Below are 24,883 nucleotides of genomic sequence, written 5' to 3' on the forward strand. Positions count from 1 at the left end.
TTTAGCATGAGCTTTCTCAGAATAAATGCAGATGACTTTATTGAAAACATGCCCCCACCCCCCCTCTCACTTGCAAATTACAGGTAGGCCACAAGTTATTTACCGTTTATGCGAGGCTGCCTTTTAGATTGGAAGCGCTCGTCCATAATTATGACACAGTTGGAATTGCATTAATCAAACAGCCAACAGAGTACAAGATTACAAACATTTCATCAGGACAGTTTAATCAAGTGGCAGAAACGCTAAATAAATATAATGTATCATAGACAAAGCTTGTGATGAAGAATGCATTGTAGCTTCAGTGCATGCACATTTCCATCAATATCCGCAGAGATTCCAGCAGCAAACTGGTCACTTAAAATCTATGATAAATGAATATTTTGCGGAATTTGTATTTTAATAAGTAAAAATGCCTTAATTTGTTCATATTTATTTTGATATCACCAGTAATGGGCGTTTAGCCAGCCCGAACCAAACAAAACTGTGAGGTGGGGGGGTCGGGGGGGTTGCTGGATCATACCAATTCAAAAACAAATATGGGTCAAGCAAAACTCGTCAGGTCATTGCTAAAATTAGACGCTGCTGCTTTCGCAAGAGCAAGCCAAACCATGGTGCTTAAAGTCAAACCCGGGGGATCACTATCACAAGGGCTGGCAGTAGAAACAGTCCCCCCACCCCCCTGGGTGACATTTAACGCCACATTTCCGTTGCTCCGTGCGTAATAACGCAGGCACGGCGCTGGAGCGCACACTGACTGACCACCGCCGCGCAAACCATGAGGGTTTGGTAGATCTTTCTATAAGAGACGCTGAATGTAATTCTATTTATCCGCAAACATGTCTTTTTTAACCATCCCACACCAAGACAGCATCATGATCAGAAAGATGGCCCGTGGCCGCACGGCCTTGGGGGGTGACAGTAATAACAACGATGATGAAGAGGAAGAAGAGGACGAAGAGGGGGGAGAGGATGACGAGGAGGATGTCCGGCTCATCCCGAGGTGCTCCCCGGTGCCGAGGAAGCGAGGCGCGTCCATCTTCGACGAGACCGCGGAGTACATGCGCATCCAGCGGGCGCTGCCCGCCGGGAAGAGGGTGGCGTTCGCCGACACAACAGGTGGCGACCTGGTCGACGTGCACGAGTTCGTCGCCTTCGACTCGGACGACGAAAGCGAGATCGCAAAGTGGGAGGAAGAGGAGGCAAAGTACAGAAAACCCGAGCTGGAGCCGACCTACGAGGTGCGCCCGGAGTTCAGCGCGCCCGACGGGAGCGCGCTGCTGCGCGCAGTGCGCTCCGGTAAAGTAGAGGTGGAGCGCTTGTCTCCGGTGGAGGGCGAGCCGCTCGCCTTCAGCGGGATCATACGAGTCCTGAACATCTCCTTCGACAAAGCTGTGTATATCAGATCCACCATGGACGGCTGGGGCACCTACTTCGATTACCCTGCAGAGTATGTGCCCGGCTCCAACGACGGGGACACCGACCAGTTCTCCTTCAAGCTGTCTTTCGCCCCCCCTTACATCACGCACGGCTCTCGCATCGAGTTTGTTATTCGCTACGAAACCAGTCACGGTGACTTTTGGGCTAATAACTCCTCCATGAATTACGCAGTGACATTGCTTTTGTCTTATGAAGATGAAGCATTACTGAAAAAAGCATTTGTGCCTCATGCAAGAAGCATACTGAAGCCTCCTAAAGTTTACAGGTAGCTATCCTGTCACACTTTTGACCACACACAAACCAAAACCATGAAGACTTCACTGGTTTTGTTGCCTAGTAATTCACGGGACCAGAGTACTCCACAGACTTGATGACATGTCAGTCATGTTCAAAGCTGTGCGTCCCTCTAATCACTGGAGGTTCTCACAGTCCCAGTGATGGGGAAATAATGAAACACACTCATGTGGTTAGCAAGGCAAGGCAAGGCAGAGTTTATTTCTAGAGCACAGTTCATGCACAAGTCAGTTCAAAGTGATTTACAGCTACATAAAATCACAAGAAGGCAAAATAAAAGTACTTTAAAACATAAAAATAATAAAAAGACAGAGTGCAGACAAAATCCTTTCAGTGCAACAGCTAACTAGAACTGTTTTCAGCCTGGATTTGGACATTGTCCGAGTTGAAGCCTGTCTTACATCCTCTGTCTGGAAGACTTCCAGGTTTTAGGAGCATAAAACTAGCTTCACCTTGTTTAGTGGTGAGTCCGGGCAGCAGCAGGAGACCACTCCCCGAGCCCCTCACAGTCCGGTTGGTTCATACATGTCCAGAGGTGTCCAAAGTATTCACATTCATTACTCAGGTACAAGTATAGATACTAGAGTTTAAAAATACTCCTGTAGAAGTTGAAGTATCAACTCAAGTTTTTTACTCAAGTAAAAGTATAAAAGTACTGCATTCAAAACTACTTAAAGTATAAAAGTAAAAGTAATGTAAGGGGGGAAAAGCCATTAAGGACAAAAGCCATTGAAAATGAATGTATCTTAGTATAATGCAAATATATTAAAGAAGCATATATGTGTACTATTGAGCATTAACATGTGTTTCAGAGAGCAGGAGATATGATGACTAGTTGCCTATAAGTATTGTAATGGTGCAAAAAGTCAAACTTCAGAGGCATGTTATCATTTATCCTAACCTTTATTGGAATGTACATCCAAGTTTAGTTGCAGGAATCTGAGGGAACGGATGTAAGAACAAAACTGGACAAGAACATCTGAAACAACCACAACCAAATTCACTCTATCCGGATGGAGCAATTTAACTGGATAGTTTTTTTTTAAAGGCCGAAATGAAATGGAGTAACAAGGCTGTTTTTAAAATGTAAGGAGTAAAAAGTACAGATAATTGCGTGAAAATGTAAGGAGTAAAAGTAAAAAGTCGTCTGAAAAATAATTACTCCAGTGAAGTATAGATAACCAAGATTTCTACTTAAGTAACTAAGGTAACAAAGTATTTGTACTTCGTTAATTGACACCTCTGTACATGTCACAGATGTACTTTGGCGCTAAGCCATGAGGAGACTTGTACACAAGTCAAGTTGTTTCACAGGAAGTCAGTGCAGGGACCTGAGGACTGGACTCATATTGTCGTGTTTCCTGGTTCTAGTCAGGACTGGAGCAGCAGCATTCTGGACGACCTGCAGCTCATTTAGAGCCCAGAGTAGGCCGTTAACCTGCTGGAAACAACACATGGATTAGTCCTTCTAAATCTGGCTCAGACACTATTTACTTGATTCTGGCAATGTTTTTAGATGGTAAAAAGCTGCTGATGTTATTGATTTAATCTGACTGTGAAAGTTCAGATCTGAGTCCAATATTACCCCTCGACTGCTAAGCTGATTATTAGGTTCTAGAGAGAGTTGGAAGGTGAACTGATAACATTTTCTCTTTATTTCTGAGAACCACAGACAAATGACTTCGGTTTCGTCTGAGTTTAACCAGAGACAATTGTTTTTGCATCCACACACTGATCTGTTTGATGATGAAATACCTTTATTTTGCGATAAGTTCCACATTAGCCATTAAATGAAGCAACAGGGAGAGATGTAACACAGACACAGGAGCAGCAGCTACACAGCAGCACCTGCTTACTAATGCCTGCTGAGGTTTTGTGGCTGAAATTAGTATTCTGTTTCATTCAGTAGTTCTGCCTGGAAACCACTCTTAGCAGGGTCCAGCGCGTGTTGGTAAACAAAGTCACATAATCTGTAACACATCGAGTGCAGAAGGACTGCAAACTAGCTGTCCAGTTTGGTTTATAAATAATTTCAGTTACTTAATTTGCTATTTCGTGATCTAATATCTGCAGTCGAACATGAAAGAGTCTTTAAAAGAGCACACACCCTCCTCATCATCCTGTGGTATGGGAGGTGATCAAAATAGGCAAAGGGCAGGTGTCATTTTCAGCCCCGGCGTTTCCCTGCACTAAAATTTACCTCTGACCTTTTCTATTAGAGCCGAGCAATTTCGGAGGCCGAGATTGGTCTCTCTCTGGTGTATGATTAAGTGCCTGCTTCAGAGGCCACTTCCATTCCTTCTGCACTCCACTAAAGCCAAAATAATCCCCGTATTTACTGTAAGATCAGCATGAAAGTACAGGATCGACGTTACAATGCTCTGTCACGTAGCAGCAATGGTCCCCAAGTCGGCGAGGCGCTGTAAAGGGAGCGAACGGTGCGTAAAGCGGTGCAGTTGTCATTCAGGTCATCCTGGATGAATCGCTTACTGAAAATGAGAAGTTCATGACGCAGAAACTGAAGCTGCCAAAACAGATCGATCAAGTGCTTTGAAGCTAACTGATGACTGTATCTAACATACCAAAAGGACTGTCAATGAGAGGGATGAAGCACGCTGAGACGCCAGCGTTCACGTCATACTGTGTGTTAGGGCTGGGTGATATGGACCAAAAGTCATATCTGGATATTTTCTAGCTGAATGGCGATACTCGATATATATCGATATTTTTTCTGTGACATAATTGGGGTTTCCCCCAAATCATTATAGCATAGCATCTCTGTTAGCTTCATTTTTTTCTGAGGCAAACCCTTAAAAAAACAGTCAGTTTTAATACAAAGCCTCGTGCCAAATGTCACACAGGTTCCTTTATTAACAGAGGTCTGCACAATATCAAAATGTATAAAACAAATGAAATACAAATAAACTGCGTGCATATATAGAATAAAAATGCTTCTTGAATAAAATAAAACAAATATCTCTTTGCTGCATAACAATTAAATTAAAATACACTGTGCAATTAATGCAATGTAGACAGTAACAGGCAGACTTTTCCACTGAGGTTGACAGTTGTGCAAATAACAAAACATTTGTGCAAATCTCAAATAAAACATTCAAGCCAATTTGTCACAAAATAAGCTATATCAAAATCATAAAAAAAAGCTATATCGATATAAACAATATTGTCTCGTACCATATCGCGTTTGAAAATATATCGATATATATTACAATCTTGATATATCGCCCAGCCCTACTGTGTGTGTATGTTAATTACCAGTGCTTATAGATTTCTGTCTTAGGTAACGTGCAGTGACGGTACTGAAACTCACCATCCGGGGTATTTGGCACCAACCTCCTGCTGACGTATCTTACTTTTTCCCACATGAACTCAATATGAAGCCTGTGCAGAATTAGTTATGTTAACAAGGTCTAAATCCTCTCTGCGCACACCTGCTCACACACCGCACTATTTTCTCTCCAATGTCAAGCTCAGGTCAACTCACTGGGGTGGACTAACTTGAAATCCCAAATATACCCGTTTGATACATCATTCATTCAATCCTTAATATAGAAGGAGGTCATTTTTATAGAAATAAAAGCTTGAGATTGCCATTTTTGTTGAGGGTAGTATAGGCTTTCCATGAAAAAGCTTAAAAGTGATCCTAAAGTTGAGTCAGTTTACTGGATCTGCAGAGGGGAGCGCAAGGATCTATGTTAAAACTCAGTACGCAAAGAATAAACATATTTACAACAAGCAGAAGGAGCTTCTGCAACTCATGTCACATGCTAGTCACACTTCTTGACCTTCTGGCGTCCTTTGCTGCACTCTTGGCAATGTACTCTCTATTTCCAAAGACGAGCCCCCCTCACTGTGAACATTTCTGTTTCATTCCTCACGCTTTATTTAGCTTCTTTTTTCTTTCCAGCAATGAACTTCTCTACAGTTACATTTACCACGTGAAGTTTTACTTTCCAGCTCGACTTGTGTCGGCTTTTGCTGTGGTTGCTGTCAACTCTCGGCCTGCCAAGTCTCACTCAGTAGTTTTCCATCTCGCCATCTAAACAGTCCGGCGAGAGGTCATCAATGAGGCTCTTGGCTTTAAAATAGGCTGCCCCACTGCGCAGCAGGTCAGAAATAGAAAATATACAAAGTGCAAAGAGATGTTGCATATGTTAAAGTATGATATTATTCAAAATAGTAGTTGATCAAGTATCAATTCCCACCCCCCTCGGCTAAAGTTTTTTTTACACATAAACTTATTTTTCTCATCTTATTTTTTCTGACTGGCATAAATGTTGCATTTTCCAGATGATGTACCTTTGGTGATGCATCACTAAACCGTTGATGATAAATGGTTTTAAGATCCAAAACTGTCTTTGTAAACAACGATGTGCCTATAAATCTTCCTCTTCATGCTTTCTGGCATCTTTCTTCAACAGGTTTCTGTGTTTCTCTGTGATCTTGTATCTGAACACGCACAGTTTAAACAGTTTCAGTTGGTTTGTGGGCAGAACTGTAATTTGAGACTGTGGTGGTTTTCGTCTTCTCTATATTAACTCTCAAATCTCTCTTTTCTTTCAGTATGGATGATGATCATCTATTGTCAGATGATGAGCAGGAGAAGGAAGAGGGTAAGGACTAGAATCTTTTTTTCCCTACAAAATCCCTGTTGTCACATCCCGTCACTACCTGACAAACCGAAGACTTCATTCATAGGTGCAGTATATTACTGCGTAAGAGTCACAGCTGAGGGATGTGGTGGAGCACTTCCACCGAGCTCACAGGCTTTATGCAGACACATCCGTTCATCCATTTTCTTCCGCTCATCCATTACCGGTTCCAGGGGGCAGCAGTCTCAGCAGAGATGCCCAGACTTCCTTCACCCCAGACACTTCCTCCAGCTCTTCCGGGGGGAGTCCGAGGCGTTCCCAGGCCAGCCGAGAGACATAGTCTCTCCAGCGTGTCCTGGGTCTTCCCCGGGGTCTCCTCCCGGCAGGACATGCCTGGAACTCCTCCCTAGGGAGGAGGGACATGCCTGGAACACCTCCTTAGGGAGGAGGGACATGCCTGGAACACCTCCCTAGGGAGGCGTCCAGGAGGATCCGGTACAGATGCCCAAGCCACCTCAGCTGACTCCTCTCAATGTGGAGGAGCAGCGGCTCGACTCCGAGCTCCTCCCGGGTGACCGAACTCTTCACCCTATCTCTAAGGGAGCGTCCAACCACCCTGCGGAGGAAACTCATCTCTAAGGGAGCGTCCAGCCACCCTGCGGAGGAAACTCATCTCGGCCGCTTGTATCCGCGATCTTGTCCTTTCGGTCACTACCCAAAGTTCATGACCATAGGTGAGGGTAGGTGCGTAGATTGACCGGTAAATCGAGAGCTTCGCCTTTCCACTCATCTCTTTCTTCACCACGACGGTCCGGTACATCGACCGCATAACTGCGGACGCTGCGCCGATCCGTCTGTCAATCTCACGCTCCATCGTTCCCTCACTCGTGAACAAGACCCCGAGATACTTAAACTCCTCCACCTGAGAGGCAGCACGGCAGCACGGTGGCTTAGTGGTCAGCACTGTTGCCTCACAGCAAGAAGGTTCCCGGTTCGACTCCCAGGCCAAGCAGGACCTTTCTGTGTGGAGTTTGCATGTTCTCCCCGTGCTTGCGTGGGTTTCCTCCGGGTACTCCGGTTTCCTCCCACAGTCCAAAAACATGCATGCTAGGTTAATTGATCATTCTAAATTGCAGGTAGGTGTGAATGTGAGTGTGTCTGGTTATTTGTGGGGACTGCGGGTGGAAACTAGCATTTCTGCTAAACCCGGTGTAATGTACACTGTATTTACACAGTGTACATTAATATGCATTGTCCCGTCTAAATAAACTTTGAAACACATCTGAGGCAGGACTTCTCCACCCACCCGGAGAAGGCACGCCAGAACCAGGTGCTGATTCTCATCCCTGCCGCGTTGCACTCGGCCTCAAACCGCCCCAGCGCATGCTGAAGGTCCCGGTCTGATGAAGCCAACAGGACAACATCATCGGCCAAAAGCAGAGATGAAATCCTGTGGTTCCCAAACGGATCCCCTCCGGTCCCTGGCTGCGCCTAGAAATCCTGTCCATAAAAATGATGAATAATTTATGCAGACATATTCAGATCCAAATTGTTAAAGGTGGTCAAGCAAATGTTCAACCTTCACTACTTGTTGTGCAACTCAGTGAAAACATTATCATTAAAATGACCACAAACCCGTCAGCGCCCCTTCTCACATCCCAACATGCTTTTTATTTGTTTTGTTTACATCTTGGCTCACATGGCTCACAATTGGTTTTCTATTAAATATGGCTGTTGCTTTTTCTCCATTCAAACTGATTACAGCTTATTTATCCGTTTTACATCTAGAGGAATCTAGGACCTCCAATCCTGTACTTGCCAGGCCTATCCCCGTGTGTCCAGTCATTGTACAGGAAGAGATTGATGTAGAGGTAAGAATGAAGGAGACTGATGGACTCAAACCCGTCAGGAGGGTTAATTGCTGTTATTTTGTGAGTAACCCAAGACGGAAGCCAACAGTGGATACACTTGTAGCTAATTGTTTGTTGAATTAGGTTCAAATTATCTTGGTCTGCATGCACTCCTTAACACATTCATATTTAACAGGTAAGCAGGTTGAGTGATTTTTCCATTTGTGAAAATAATTTATTTGATGAGGTATAACCAACATTTTTGTTCAACCTTAAAATCTTATCATCATTGGCGTGGTTGTTTATATTGTTCACAGCTCATTGAAGCTTCAGCAACAACTTAGGTAATGTTTCGCTTCTCACCGCTGTAGCACGTGCACTGGATGCCAGTTTTCTTGTCCTCTGCTCATCGTATTCATATCATGATGCATGTTGTTGTAGCTCTTGCACCTTTTGATTTGTCACTTTTGGATGTAAATTCATTTCATTCAGTTTTCAAGAAGAAATTGAGAACACTAATATAGTTTTGACCAGTCACAACTAATATTTTCCGTCCTTTTCAATGTAAAATTTCCAGAAGTGGTTAGATTATAATCACAGTAAGCAATCGGTATTTTCCTCGCAGTAAAAAGGCATCAACGGGAGCCGCCAAGCTGTTCAGAGGTGAATTAGAAAGTTGTTATTCAGGTGAAAAAAGTTGGAGGCAGGTTATAGTTTGTCTTAAAAACTTTGTATTTACATGCTAACAGAATAATATTATAACATAAGACCTTATATTAATATCTTACCAATATCATTCAAGTATCTTTGAAGCATGTACTCATCCATCACTGTCTGTTGCACCTCAGTATTCACATGCATGCTTGTTCCATTAAATAGTGTATACAGGACTGTCTCAGGAAATTAGAATATTGTGATTTTCTGTAATGCAATTACAAAAACAAAAATGTCATACATTCTGGATTCATTACAAATCAACTGAAATATTGCAAGCCTTTTATTCACCATGGCTTACAGCTTAAGAAAGCTCAAATATCCTATCTCAAAAAATTAGAATATTCTGGGAATCTTAATCTTAAACTGTAAGCCATAATCAGCAATATTAAAATAATAAAAGGCTTGCAATATTTCAGTTGATTTGTAATGAATCCAGAATGTATGACATTTTTGTTTTTTTAATTTCATTACAGAAAATAAAGAACTTTATCACAATATTCTAATTTTCTGAGACAGTCCTGTACAGTGAAACAAGAGGCATGTGTAGAAATATCAGTTTACATCTTTTCTCCGGGTTTTAACAGTGTCAAGTTAAATGTCTGCAGTAAAATGATCTCTCTCCACCGTTAAAGTGGTTCACTTCATGAGATTCCATTTGTGCACAAAAGTTTGAAACAAAGAACATTTCATTACAGAGTGGTTGTAACTTTTACTGAAAGCATTTTTAGTCAAACAGGCTGGTTGGAATTCATTAATGAAGCATAGATTTACTAAACTAAAACTACAGCATCCAAAATGATAGACATGGTGGTGAGAATGAACACTTTTATAATTGTTTAACTTCTCTCCGGACCATGATGCTGAAGTCCTAACTTATTAACACCTCTAGCCCCTCCATTTACTTGTGCTGTTTTTCTGATCTGATTAGAATTTCCATATGATGATTATCTTGATATGATATGGTTTATTGCCAAGTTTGTTAACACACACAAGGAATTTGTTGTGGTGATTGGTGCAATACAATACAAATAGAAAAACAAATATATAAAAGATAAAATAAAATGTATAAACAGAAATGTACAATATGAGGTTTTAAAGTGCCGGATATGAGTCTGTACAAAAAGTGACTTAGGATGACTTAGGACAGATAAAATGTATAAACAGAATGTACAAATGAGGTCCCATAACAGACAACTCTTTTCTTCTTTTTCCATATTTTAAAATCAAGTAAAAATGAAAGTAAGAATGTCTGGGATCGAAATGAGTTGCGTCTTTTGTTTAAAAGAAAAACAAGCACCTCGTTAAATTATAAATTTCTTTAGAATTGGCTTGGTCCTGATCAGGGTGACGGGGGCTTTGAGTGTTTCTGAGCTGTCATAGAGTAAGAGCTAGGGTACACCCAGGAGGTCCACACCAGGTCTGTTTCACAGAAAAGCATTAGTATGCTGTTTAATGCTTTTTTTAATCTCAGTGTGCAACATTAATGGACGGTAGAAATATTTCCCCTTTGTCTTAACTGGTCTCTGAGCTGTCACTGTTTTTATTCCAACAGACTGCAGTTCACCCATCTGGTTCCCCTGCCACGCCCAGCCACGAGTCTCCATCTGTTGATGGCACACTGTCCGCTCATACCGTATTCCCAAGTGAACAATTTCCTTGTACGTCTTCCGAAACTACCCTCCTAACGAATTCAGGCCCTGTTCTCTGTGCCAGTGAATCAGTTCAGCCCACAAAGTCAGAGCCTCCACCCAGTTTCCACTGTGACTTGCACAACCACGTAACCGAGCAGCCCGTACACTGTAGTGCCTCTGCACCGCCGCCCGCCGCAGCCCCTTGCCCTTCCCCTCCACAGTCCACAGAAAGATCAGACGCCTCCCAGGCTGAAGAGGAGCAAAGCGTTGCCTCAGAGGGCTCTGGCCCGTGGGATCCTGCTTCAGAGATAAATCTATTGTCAACAACGACCGAGGATGCAGCAACCCACCTGGAGCCGCCTGCTGAATGTGCCTCTTCTCCCACCGGGACTCTCGAGCAGACGGCTGCGGGAGGTTTGAGTGAACTTGAAGGTTCCACGAGCTCTACGGAACATTGTGGAGGAAGCACGCCTTCACCTGTGTCTCCTGTGGCAGAGACTCAGGCCTCCCTGGGAGGAGAAAGTGAAGCTCCATCCTCTCCTGAGCTCACTTCAGTTAACACAGACTCCACAAAGGTGGCACATTGTGGAGGAAGCACGCCTTCACCTGTGTCTCCTGTGGCAGAGACTCAGGCCTCCCTGGGAGGAGAAAGTGAAGCTCCATCCTCTCCTGAGCTCACCTCAGTTAACACAGACTCCACAAAGGTGGCACATTGTGGAGGAAGCACGCCTTCACCTGTGTCTCCTGTGGCAGAGACTCAGGCTTCCCTGGGAGGAGAAAGTGAAGCTCCATCCTCTCCTGAGCTCACCTCAGTTAACACAGACTCCACAATGGTGGCACATTGTGGAGGAAGCACGCCTTCACCTGTGTCTCCTGTGGCAGAGACTCAGGCTTCCCTGGGAGGAGAAAGTCAAGCTCCATCCTCTCCTGAGCTCACCTCAGTTAACACAGACTCCACAAAGGTGGCACATTGTGGAGGAAGCACGCCTTCACCTGTGTCTCCTGTGGCAGAGACTCAGTCTCAGGCCTCCCTGGGAGGAGAAAGTGAAGCTCCATCCTCTCCTGATATCACTTCAGTTAACACAGACTCCACAAAGGTGAGCCACAACGTAGATCCGTCTCCATCTGTCTCCGCCTTGGACGAGAGGGAACACGCTTCATGTATTTCACCAGGAACCTCAGTAGAGAGCGCACCAAGTACTCCGTCAGAGGTTTCCGAGCCTCAGTCAGAGCTTGACGCCAGCGCTAATCTGATGCCGGGCGTTTACTTTCTGAGTGGAGTGGTCTCTCTCTCCATAATGATGCAGGAGCCCAGTACCCTCTTCCTCATTGGACTGCTCATGGTTTTGCGCCGCTTGTGAGGTTTCTTTTTGATTCCAAACTAGGCCACCAAGTTGAAACAATATGCAATCCTCCTTCCTATTTGTATCTACCTTTATGCAAAATCCAATGCAAATACAAAATGCTGACAGACAACATTTTTCAAGTATTATATCGTGCACTTTTTCATTGCTGTTGTCAGTGTGGCTAAGGCTGTTGTCCAACCCGTAGAGAAGATAACGACTGGACAAAGCCACAAGGGGTGAAGATTGAACCCAATGGGAAAAAAAGTGTAGGATCAGGCTCCAGCAGTTTCTACACTTTTTCTTTTACTTTCTCTTCTTTAGTAAATGGGATCAATGAGTATGTTAAATTGGTCTCACCCACATATCCAACAACAATATGACACTAACCTACCATGTCTGTTAATCTCTGCAGTGGCTACTTCAAATATTATGGTAATTTAGCCACATTTGAACCTGAGTGCAATGTCACGTGTAAGTTGAACTATTAAAATGATGATTTATTCACTTTTTCCTTTCACTTTCAACATTATTAGAAATGTCTCAGTATTGGAGAATATAAGCCTTATTATAAGCTCACAGTGTGATGTTAATATTAACCAAACATTGTTGTCCTCTCTGAGATGTTTGCTTGCTCATCTTAAAAATCATACTCAAGAATACTATTTTGCACAAATCTAGCGTGAGATTCATGGGCTCTTCCCATGAGAAGCAGCACTTTATTGTTCTAAATTCATTTGTAGTGAGACACAAGCAGCTGATGCCTGGCGGACGAGGCCGGTAGCATCCCTAAATGACCCCATGTATGCCGGGGCCTACTGGGGCCTACTGGGGCCTACTGGAGCTTACTGGGGCCTACTGAGGCCTACTGGGGGCTACTGGGGCTTACTGGGGCCTACTGAGGCCTACTGGGGCCTACTGGAGCTTACTGGGGCCTACTGGGGCTTACTGGGGCCTACTGGGGCCTACTGAGGCCTACTGGGGACTACTGGGGGCTACTGGGGCCTGTTGGGGCCTACTAGGGGCTAATGGGGCCTACTGGGGGCTACTGGGCCCTACTGGGGCCTACTAGGGCCTACTGGGGGCTACTGGGGGCTACTACTGGGGCCTACTGGGGGCTACTGAGGCCTACTGGGGGCTACTGGGGCCTACTGGGGGCTACCGGGGCCTACTGGGGCCTACTAGGGGCTACTGGGGGCTACTGGGGCCTGTTGGGGGCTACTGGAGGCTACTGGGGGCTACTGGGGCCTACTGGGGCCTACTGGGGGCTACTGGGGGCTACTGGGGCCTACTGGGGCCTACCGGGGGCTACTGGAGGCTACTGGGGCCTACTGGGGGCTACTGGGGCCTACTGGGAGCTACTGGGGGCTACTGGGGCCTACTGGGGGCTACTGGGGCCTACTGGGGGCTACTGGGGCCTACTGGGGGCTACTGCGGCCTGTTGGGGGCTACTGGAGGCTACTGGGGGCTACTGGGGCCTACTGGGGTCTACTGGGGCCTACTGGAGCTTACTGGGGCCTACTGGGGGCTACTGGGGCCTACTGGGGCCTACCGGGGGCTACTGGAGGCTACTGGGGCCTACTGGGGGCTACTGGGGCCTACTGGGGGCGACTGGGGCCTACTAGGGCCTACTGGGGGCTACTGGGGCCTACTGGGGGCTACTGGGGCCTACTGGGGGCTACTGGGGCCTACTGGGGACTACTGGGGCCTGCACTCATTACTTGAGTTCAGGAAATGCACACAAGAGATGGACTGAAAAGAAACATTTAAAAAAATTAACTAAAACGTACTGATTTAATGGATCCTGGTGTCGTCCAGATAAATGTTTAGGAAAATAACAGATGTTATGACTAGCTTAGTCATAAATATGTTATATATTTTGTATTAGGACACAATGATGTCTCCAAACAAACTGAATTCACTGCTGTTGTAGTTTAACATATTTTGAAATGAAGGTTTACAGAGCTCACAGAGAACGAAGGAGGCCTGCTATCTTCACTACTAGAGGTGTAATTTCTGTCTCTGTACAGTATAGTCACATCAAAATTCATCTCAAGACACTTTACAGAGAAAGCAAACAGGTTCAGTGCATTGTAATAATTTTTGTTAAAAAAAAAAACAACAAAAGAGGCGTCTATAGAGCAAAGTGCAAGTACTTACACTGCAAAAACTCAAAATCCTAACAAGAATATTTGTCTTATTTCTAGTTAAAATGTCAAATTCTTTGTAAAAAAAATCTCATTACACTTAAGACAAGACTCAAAAAGTCAAAAAACAACAATTTTCACCTGTTTCAAGTAGATTTTCACTTAAAATAAGTAGAAAAATCTGCCAGTGGAACAAGATTTTTTTTGCTTGTAATGAGAAGATAAATCTTGTCCCACTGGCAGATTTTTCTACTTATTTTAAGTGAAAATTTACTTGAAACAAGTGAAAAATTGTCAAATAACAAGTTATTTTTCTGGTAGTCTCTTGTTTTAAGTGTAATGAGATTTTTTGACTAAAAATTAGACATTTTAACTAGAAATAAGACAAATATTCCTGGTAAGAGTTTTGCAGTGTAGTACAGAGAAAGAAAATGACATTTAAGTCATGATGTCAGTGATCATTGCTGAGGCTGCAGTGAAGAAAAAGAGGTTCATATGGGACGACGGCCACCAGGAACGTACACCACAGGAGTGGGTCAGTCCCTGCTGCTCACGCTTACAGGCAGCTCTATAGTTCTCATCAGAGGGAAGGGATTCTCCCTCAGCCTCTCGATTCACGGGCAGGGCAGCAGTGGGTGGAAGAGATCAGCATGTTTTTAATGTGCAGTTCCATGTCAATCAGGATTTGCTGTCCGGCTCCTGATCACGGTCCTGTAGCTCTGTGAGCTGTTTGGATATAAAACAGGAGTGAAGAGGCAGGTAGCATGAAGAAGGGGCTACATGTTTTTAAATGGCATGAATGTTGGATAGTGTTAATTTAATGGTGTTTAAAGGTCTGAATGTTCTTTCTCCTAATGTGTTGCAAACTGTTAAATAAACAGCTTTTGTGTCTGAAAGCAGTATTATAGGCTGTCCCTTTTCTCACACTTTAGATGGAGGTTCAATGGAGTCGAAGCAACAATCCACAGCTTTAACATTGATGTTTGTCTTTACATACATAAAAAAAAAACATTTTGTGGAGAAGTTGAATATAAAACTTTTATATAAGGGAGACGTAAATTAGTTCCTAGTAGAGATGGCCGGTATGGACTAAAAAATGTATCACGATCATTTCTGGCATTTATCCCGATAACAATAAACATGACGATAAAAAAAATACCAATTCAACTCCACTTCAACTTTGTAACTATAAATCTATCTCGCTCTCAGATCCGCCATGTTTGTTACACAAAAACGTCATTCCTTCCTTCCTTCCTTCCTTCCTTCCTTCCTTCCTTCCTTCCTTCCTTCCTTCCTTCCTTCCTTCCTTCCTTCCTTCCTTCCTGCCTTCCTTCCTTCTGCATCGATTTAACACAGAACCATAAACGTCATCAACGGGAATTTATCGTTTTTACCGTGAGACGACAAATTCTTACCGTGGGGAATTTTTTTGACGGTAAATCGTGAACGGTAAAATATCACCCATTCCTAGTTCCTAGTATGATTTGAGTTCATTATTTAATCAGATTGAGAGAGGTTCCATTTTCAATGCTCTTCACATACAATTTTGGGATTAAGCACCACAGACACGGTACGTTTTTATCAAAAGTTGTCATTTGTCAACAATAGAGAATGAGCATCTTCATGAATCCCAAACCACGCTGAATGCATGGTAATGTGACTGCTGTGGTTGGAATACATTAGGAAAGAAAGCAATATCATTTTGAAGGCAATAGGGCGATGCTTCAACTTAATAGATTATGGGTGACTTTAGTAAATTCTTTAATTATTTTTCTTGCATGGCTTATTAATACAACATGATATCAATTTAGTAAATTATAATATTGTTGATGATAACAAAATAGATGAGTCCCTAGTGTCAGCATCAGCTGACGGGTGTGCGCTCTCCCTCTTATCCTCAAATAACCTTATTCCAATTAATTTCCCTTCTAGGATCAATAAAGTAGTTTAAATATAAAATCATTTTTCACGCCAGAATATCAAGATGGCAACAACTAACTCTCACACTTTTTGCTTCAAAATGTTGAAACAATAGGCCACATCAAAGTGGCGAGGTCCAGTTTTTACCTACTTTCTGTGGACAAATGCCACTGGCAAGAGTTCCATCTTTCATGTCTGATAAGGCACTAAGGGCCTGATTTACTAAAGGTTTGCGTGTGTAAAAACGTGTGCAAACTTGACATCACCCGCAAACCAAAGTGCCAGCTGATCTACTAACAGCGTGCAAAGAGGACTGCGCCTCTCAAATGAGCAAAATAGCACACGCTGTTCATTTAGTACTTTTGCCCTGATGAATAATCAATATGATAGCAGAAAGCGCTAAATACTGGGAGGGGAAAATGCAAATATGTCCATTTACCACGCGCAATGAGATTTACCAAGCCTGAAAGTTTTTGCGGGGATTGTGATTGCGTCTGTATTTAATACGTTCGAAAGGACGGTGCTAATCTCCACATGCAAAAGGACAAATATTTTATTTGAATGTTAAATCGAGTATTATTCAGCAAAAGGTTGCCACAGGAGGCACATTCATTTTTTTATTTGTGATAATAAATAAATCACGTGTTTTCATGGAGAAAAAAGTGTTTCTTATTGTGCGCCTATACTTGTTCTGCAGTTGTCATACCCCGGTGTTGTGCCGTATTCAGCACCCCTGCCGTGAAAAGCACCCCCTCGTCTGACAAAAATGATATTCTCATTCCGTGTCACGTTCTGTTTAGCGTCCAGTTTTGTGTTAATGATTCATGTTTAAATGCGCTCATGGATTCCACAATAGTCATACTTTCCCACAATCACAGTCACAGATAACAAAAACCGGGTAAATGGTTATTGATGTCATTAATTAATAGCCTGCTTACTGTGTTGTCTTCCATAATATTTGTAAATATATATAATATAAACCCCTAAGTATGTGTTTGTGTGAGTGTGTATATATAAATATATTGAAGTGTCAGTGTGTTGTTTTTTTTCTTGGTCTACTTATCATTGAATATACGAGGGGGTGCTTTTCACAGCAGGGGTGCTGAATACGGAACAACAATTTGCCTCTTCCACTAATATCTCTAACTCCAACTCGTCAAATTTCATTTTGCGCTTGCGACTTTATCCTGCTTTCCATCCAGACTCTCCATGGCGCAAAGTTTGCGCCGCAAACCGTAAGACGCGCAACACCTCATTTAAATACTGCTGTTTGCACCTGTTATCAATTGCGCACGCAATCTTAGTTGATCACCCGCAAAACACACAACAACAGCACGTGCAAACTTTTTCAGTGCACACGCAATTTAGTACTCTTTATTTAGGATCTTAGTAAATCGGGCCCTAAATCATGACCAAAATGAAAGGGATTTATAATACAAATGCATTTTTGTTTACAAAATGCTTTCAAAGTATTTTGTCTTAATACTTAGTAAATGTAGGGATTAAAATGGATACAGTTAAATGGACAAAACAAGTGTTAAATAATTCTGTGTGGAATGTTGAAGTGATTTAGCTCGTTTAAGATCGTCAGCCACCTCACTGCTTTCATCGAGTGACTGTTCTAGTTGATTTTTGCCGTTAAACTCATGTTGTTCTTGTTGTACAGCACAACATTTTATAATCCTATTTTGTGAACTTCAGAAACAGATATACAGTAAACACTGAATGTCATGTCTCTTACCATTAAACATAGTCTCACACTGTGTATTCAATTTTGTTTTTATCTCTTTTTCATCTACTCCAAAAAAAAGCATCTCTGCAATTCCATACACAGTAATGCCAGTGCATTTCAGAGCAGAAAACCTATCAGTCACTGACATACTTTTTAAATAAGATCAGAGCCTTTAGCGCCTCCGTGACTGGTGTGTGTAGAGCTTTGATTGAAGTGGAAACACAGAAGGCAACATGAGCTGCAGAAGGAAGCCAAAGGTCACGCATTGCATTGAAGTCATGGTGTCTTACATATTGGCGTAAGTTGATATCAGCATATGAACTGATAATTCTTAGTAAACCTGCCTGGATGACATCTTTACACCATATAACATACTTCTCGTTATAGTGGATCGATAGTTCAAAGAAATGTTTATTGTTGACCTCCCAAGACTGTGACTTCCTTCATTTTTTTCATGCCTAACCAATTTATCTCCAGTTGAATGTACATTACAAGCAATAAACTCTTATTTTTTTGTGCAAATCATTGGCTGTTAGGTATCCCTCACTATGCATTTGGCCCCAAAATAAATTATTAATCAAAGAACATTTGCATTGCAGCCCATTGTCTCTCTAAAACAGTGGTTCCCAACCTTTTTTCCTTGGAGCCCCCCCTACTAGTGTCTAAGACCAGCCGGGCCCCCGACCCGTACGTACTAGCACCAAAAGAGTAAAGTGATTCGTTACAAATCTTTAATTGAAAAAATGAACATTAATTATGTTTTTGTGATACAATTCTCTTTGGTTTACCCTGTAAACATATGACTTTGTCTTTCTCACCTTCCTTTTGTGTCACCAATGTATAAAATACGCACAGAAAATAATTGCAAGGACATAAAATAATTTCTGAAAAATATCTCTCTTTTAATATCAGTGCAAACATTTTTAATATTTTTTCCTTTAACAACCCGTCGGAGTAGTAGTATGATTAAATGTTGAATAATGATATAATAATAAGTTATTAAGTTTTTATCCTGCTAAATAACTTAGAAATATATTTTGGTCATTTTAAAATACTACGTGGGTTTATACAGACTTGGATTACTGTATTCCATTAGGTGTGTTATTATTTTTTATTTATTTAACATGCGCAAATATAATTTTTACAACTGCATATCCTCAAAGCAGACAAAGTTTCGCGCCCCACCAGAGATCTCAGGCGCCCCCCCAGGGGGGCCCGGACCCCAGGTTGGGAACCGCTGCTCTAAAAGACCATGGCAGCATGGCGTAGATTCGCAGGGTTGCATCTGAACAAATTACAACACTTTTGAAACAATGTCGTTTGAATGGATGCGACAGAAGTGGAAATGTTTGGCCGTGTCGCACATTCCACACCGTATCAACAAAACCACCTCTTGGCATTGATCAAACACGGAGGTGGATGAAAGGGGGTCTTCTTTGTTGATTTTGCTTCCACAAATCCTGAGCTGCCCTTGAGCCCCTCTGTATGCAAATGTTTTCAAGTGTCAGATGTGAAGCCTCGGTCTGACATCTGTAACCGGGTTGTCCAATATGACATTGATGCTAAACCCACATGCAGAGGTGTCTTCAGTATTCACATTCATTACTCAGGTACAAGTATAGATACTAGAGTTTAAAAATACTCCTGTAGAAGTTGAAGTATCAACTCAAGTTTTTTACTCAAGTAAAAGTATAAAAGTACTGGTTTCAAAACTACTTAAAGTATAAAAGTAAAAGTAATGTAAGGGGGAAAAAAGTCATTAAGGACAAAAGCCATTTAAAATGAATGTATCTTAGTATAATGCAAATATATTAAAGGAGCATATATGTGTACTATTGAGCATTAACATGTGTTTCAGAGAGCAGGAGATATGATGACTAGTTGCCTATAAGTATTGTAATGGTGCAAAAAGTCAAACTTCAGAGGCATGTTATCATTTCTCCTAACCTTTATTGGAATGTACATCCAAGTTTAGTTGCAGGAATCTGAGGGAACGGATGTAAGAACAAAACTGGACAAGAACATCTGAAACAACCACAACCAAATTCACTCTATCCAGATGGAGCAATTTAACTGGATAGTTTTTATTTAAAGGCCGAAATGAAACAGAGTAACGAGGCTGTTTTTAAAATGTAAGGAGTAAAAAGTACAGATAATTGCGTGAAAATGTAAGGAGTAAAAGTAAAAAGTCGTCTGAAAAATAATTACTCCAGTGAAGTATAGATAACCAACATTTCTACATAAGTAAGGTAACAAAGTATTTGTACTTCGTTACTTGACACCTCTGCCCACATGTAAACCAGCAACAGAATAACGGAAAACAAAAAAAAATCAAGATGTGGAATCAATGGCCCCATCTAAGTCCAGAGCTCAGCCTGATGAAATGGTGTAGCGGAGCAACGAAGGAGCTGTGCATAAATAAATGTCAGCAGACGTCGATGAATGTAAACAATGTTGTCAAGAAGAGTGGACCGAAATTGCATCACAACAGTGTGAGAGGCTGACATCATCACACAGAAATGATTATTTTAAGGCATTTGTTGCGAGGTGGTTCTTAAAGCTACTGACTCATGCGGTGTATTCAGTTTGTTTTGCAGACTGCGTCTTCATTCTGGCTTCGTTTTTGTTAAATAATCACATGATACGTCGTGTTGTTGTTGTAATTACCTCATCACAGAATATTGGTAAGCTACAGATTTTCTTTCTTTTTTATAATATCCTGACACTTCACCTAGAACCGAAATAGAATCTACTTTCTTCTTCCTGTAACTGTCTGTCAGATATGTGGTTTGTTTGCCAAATACGTTTCCTGTTGGACAGCAGATTCCGCTGGACTCATCAGCCAGTAATCCAGGACAGGGATATCTGCTTCTGATACTGGCGGATGTTTCTTTTAGCAAACGAAAAGAACCGACACATGATTGAAGTAATTTGGGTAAAACAACAACAAAACAACAAAAATAAACCAAAACTCCAAACAGGACATTCTTATTTTTAACAATTTTATGTGGTGAAACATATGACACAGTCCTGCACAGTAACATTGTTTTGAAAGATACATCATTAAAGTGGGACATAAGAAAAGCTTTTCATGAAAAAAACTGTCTTAGATTGATGTTAATTATTGTCAGTCTTAAAAGTTTGTAATTTTCAGTCATAAGAACAATTTTAAAACCATTCAAAGCTAATCTAACAATTACTTTGTATTTGTGACACATTTGTAGTGGAGTAAGTGTTTCTGCAGCCTTGAAACATGTGTAAGTACCTCTTGTGTAAGTCACTCTTTCGTGTATTTATTGAATTTATTGAATTTAAAATAATGGTAATCTATTCACTGACATATTAACTAATGGAAACATATCACCAAAGCATACCTTTTGACTGCATTTTTGTTCATGCTCTAAGAACTGCAGAAGACATCACCGTGGAAATGTCAAGGGATCATCAGAATATGGGATCTATTAATATCTGTAGAAAAGGTTGCAATCTTACAAAGAAAAACTTGTACAAGAAAGAACTGAGGTTATCGAGAACCTTGAACTCCTTATTTGTAGTTGCTAGTTCGTTGAACAGACTGAATGGGTTGCTTTGAGATCACATTGACTCAGTTGTTGGCATTTTTCATTTGCAGAACTGTTCTTGATCTTGCAAAAAACATCTCACTTTCACACTGTTATGCTTCAAAAAATAAAGAAAGTTGTCTCCCATGGCAAATTTTACTCCATGACTCTGGATCTCTGAAGTCCATAGTGAATCGTGAAAAGGAGCACTTCGAGACAATGCACCACGTGCTGGGAATCAACTGCAGAACCACCTCAATTTGAGGTTTCAAAGAGCTGGTCACTGCACAAATACAAGGACATTTTAGAGTCAGTTGCAGATCAACCTTCAGTCCTGTCAGGTGGCTGAACCAGCTGACATAGACACGCCCAGCACATGTCAATCAAAGTTAGCTGTGGTTACCACAGTGCCTTCAGCCAATCTGCGCAGGGTTAGGATAAACTGCCAATAACTTTACTTAGGGCCTGATTTACTAAGATCCTAAATAAAGAGTACTAAATTGCGTGTGCACTGAAAAAGTTTGCACGTGCTGTTGTTGTGTGTTTTGCGGGTGATCAACTAAGATTGCTTGCGTAATTGATAACAGGTGCAAACCGCAGTATTTAAATGAGGTGTTGCGTGTCTTAAGGTTTGCGCCATGGAGAGTCTGGATGGAAAGCAGGATAGTCGCAAGCGCAAAATGAAATTTGACGAGTTGGAGTTAGAGATATTAGTGGAAGAGGCAAATAAACACATTCATGAACTACAGCAAAGAAATTTAAACATTACCAAAAGAAACGCAATATGGGAGAAAATCTGCGATAGAATAAATGCAGTTGGTAACACAAAAAGAACGCTAGATGAGGTTAAAAGAAGGTGGCAAGATATAAGGCGAAGAACTAAAGAAAAAGTGGCCTTTAATAAAACTTGTGCAACCATTTTTAAAATAGCATGCAGCAGAATAAAGACTCTCTCTCTGCGTATTCTTTGATTTTGGCGATGTCGCCTCCTTGCCACAATAACGGCAGCCATCGGTGCGTAATGCTGGGCAGATTAGCACCTTCCTTTCGAACGTATTTAATACAGACGCAATCACAATCCCCGCAATTACTTTCAGGCTTGGTAAATCTCATTGCGTGTGGTAAATGAACCTATTTGCATCTTCCCCTCCCAGTATTTAGCGATTTCTGGCGGGTACGCCCCATATTGATTATTCATCAGGGCAAAAGTACTAAATGAATAGCGTGTGCTATTTTGCTCATTTGAGAGACGCAGTCCTCTTTGCACGCTGTTAGTAGATCAGCTTGCACATTGGTTTGCGGGTGATGTCAAGTTTGCACACGTTTTTACGCATGCAAACCTTTAGTAAATCAGGCCCTTAGTGTTGTAGCATGATGCTGATGCGATGGCGGATGTAGTCATAACAGCTAGCGGACAGCGAATCAAAATGCTATGCTTCACATTAGAAATACATTCATCGCTTTAAATGAATTCCCCTGACGTGGTACGAAATAAAATTCACCCAACTCAGAGTTGTAATTTATGTGAAATGATAAAAAATAGAGATCATGTTTGCGGGCCAGAGCTTCAGGAGCTGTGTGCTGACCTGCAGTCCCCCCTCTGATCATCCCACTACTGCTTCCACCTGTCTGTGTGGATGTCTGGTAGATGCTGCTGACATCCTGACCTGCCATTCTTTATATTATGTTTATGTAATAATTGCTCGGGGGTCATGTTCTGGGTCTCTGGAAAGATCATAGAGACAACTTTTGTTGAAATAGACGCTATATAAATAACATTGAATTGAATTGAATGTGGCTATTTGAAACAGGCTGTCAATATGTTTAATTCTGCTGTAAAAATTGACATTTTAACACGTGAGTCAGAGGAGATTGACTCCATTTGGAATTTGCAGCCTCCAGTGGCCAGTTGAGGAAGTGCAACCTTTGTTACTTCCGTATGAGATTCAATCCAGATGGTTAGATAGTTATTAATTGTTCTGTACATACAGTATATTTAACATTTTGTAATTAGCATGAGCCAAAAGTTATTTTGTGTTGTCCTGAACTTTGTGGTACCTGCACGTCTTCGTCAGGCCACTCGCAGAACAATAAATATATCAATAAATAACATGTTGTTTTATTGAATATGTGTTAAGAAATAGAAATAGAAATAAATCAAGCTCTGAGCAACCTTCTAAGAAAAAAATTGGATAACTAGGAGAAAATCTATGCTGGTGCAGTGAAAAATCCTGGATACGGCTACATTTACAGATAAATGTGGGATTATTACTAGGGGTGGGACGATACAGGTAACTCATGATTCAATACTGTGGCGATATGTGGCCCACGATAATGATAATATCACGATACACGATATCTACAATATTCGATATATTGTAAGAAATTTCATCAACGATATAGCACGATATATGTGACTGAAAAAAAAACCCATAAAAAGGAAAACGTCTTATGCATTTATTCAATGCCAAAACTTCATACAATGTACAAAAAAAGTGTATTTATATAGTTCCTCACTGCCTCCTAGGCTTGTAAATGTAAACACTGTACAGCTGGACACATTGAAGTGCATGAACAATAGTGCGGTGACAACCACGTGAAACCATTATGTGTGTTGTAATAAAATATCGATATTTGCCGTCAGTTTATCCATTATTTATTGCGACAATATATTGCAATATCGATTTTTTCCCCTGACCACTAATTATTTCTATTATTTTAATATTTTGTACTTCATCTTCCATTATTATTATTATTTTGATTATTATTGATATTATTATCATTATTGTTATCCATCCATCATCAATACCTGCTTTATCCTTTATCCTCCCTACACTCACACCTACGGGTAATTTAGAATCACCAATTAACCAGCTACGCATGTTTTTTTACTGGATTATTATTATTATTATTATTATTATTATTATTATTATTATTATTATTATTATTATTATTATTATTATTATTACTATCATTATTATTATTCATATTATTATTATCATCATCATTATTATTATTAATATTATTATTATTTATATCGTTATTATCATTATTATTGTTATTATTATATTATTATTATTAATTATTATAATAATAATAATTATTATTATTATCATCACCATTATTATTCATATTCATATTATTATTATTGTTATTATTATTATTGTTATTATTATTATTATTATTATTATCATTATTATTAATAATAATTATTATTATAATTTGTATTATTATTATTATTATTATTATTATTATTATTATTATTATTATTATTATTATTATTATTATTATTATTATTATTATTATTATTATTATTGCTGTGACCCTGCCAGGCCTGCGTGTCATCTCAGGTCCGGTCCAGTCTGTGTGTGAGGGCCCAGTCCCGGTCCAGTCCCGGTCCAGCCTCTCCAGCCTCTCCAGGACCAGGGAGGGGGTTTTCTCTCCTCGTCTCCGGCCAGGGCTGTGATGGAGGCCGTGGCTGGCCTGGATGTGGTGGATGCTGCAGCCAGCAGCAGCAGCAGCAGCAGCAGCAGGTCCGCCTCTCCCTGACCCCCCCACATCCCCCCTCCTCCTCCATCCCTCCCCCCTCTCATCCTCCATCACTCCCCCCCGCATCCTCTCCCCTCCTCCTCCCCCCCGCAT

At 41.3% G+C, this 24,883-nt stretch overlaps 1 protein-coding gene across 2 annotated transcripts; it reads left to right on the plus strand.

Annotated features, from left to right (window-relative positions):
* The first annotated feature begins 640 nt into the window (after positions 1 to 640).
* si:ch211-167b20.8 (protein phosphatase 1 regulatory subunit 3A) lies at positions 641 to 12,390 on the plus strand. Of its 2 annotated transcripts, XM_061735227.1 has the most exons (5): positions 641 to 1,702; positions 6,313 to 6,362; positions 8,130 to 8,212; positions 10,461 to 11,501; positions 11,637 to 12,390. In XM_061735227.1, exons 1-5 carry the CDS (start codon positions 837 to 839, stop codon positions 11,898 to 11,900), a joined length of 2,304 nt encoding a protein of 767 aa, XP_061591211.1. In that variant the 5' UTR covers positions 641 to 836; the 3' UTR covers positions 11,901 to 12,390. The 2 variants fall into 2 exon arrangements, with proteins under 2 accessions (XP_061591211.1, XP_061591210.1); XM_061735226.1 differs by having other exon boundaries at positions 642 to 1,702; positions 10,461 to 12,390.
* Positions 12,391 to 24,883: the final 12,493 nt, after the last annotated feature.

The sequence above is a fragment of the Cololabis saira genome, chromosome 12, assembly GCF_033807715.1.
Source record: "Cololabis saira isolate AMF1-May2022 chromosome 12, fColSai1.1, whole genome shotgun sequence".
In the NCBI taxonomy this organism is placed as follows: domain Eukaryota; kingdom Metazoa; phylum Chordata; class Actinopteri; order Beloniformes; family Belonidae; genus Cololabis; species Cololabis saira.

Excerpts from the sequence above, each read along its gene's own strand:
- si:ch211-167b20.8 (XM_061735226.1), top strand. The coding sequence starts at position 837 with ATGTCTTTTTTAACCATCCCACACCAAGACAGCATCATGATCAGAAAG. Across the intron at positions 6,363-8,129 it reads TGAGCAGGAGAAGGAAGAGG|AGGAATCTAGGACCTCCAAT; the intron begins GTAAGGACTAGA and ends TTTTACATCTAG. Across the intron at positions 8,213-10,460 it reads AGGAAGAGATTGATGTAGAG|ACTGCAGTTCACCCATCTGG; the intron begins GTAAGAATGAAG and ends TTATTCCAACAG.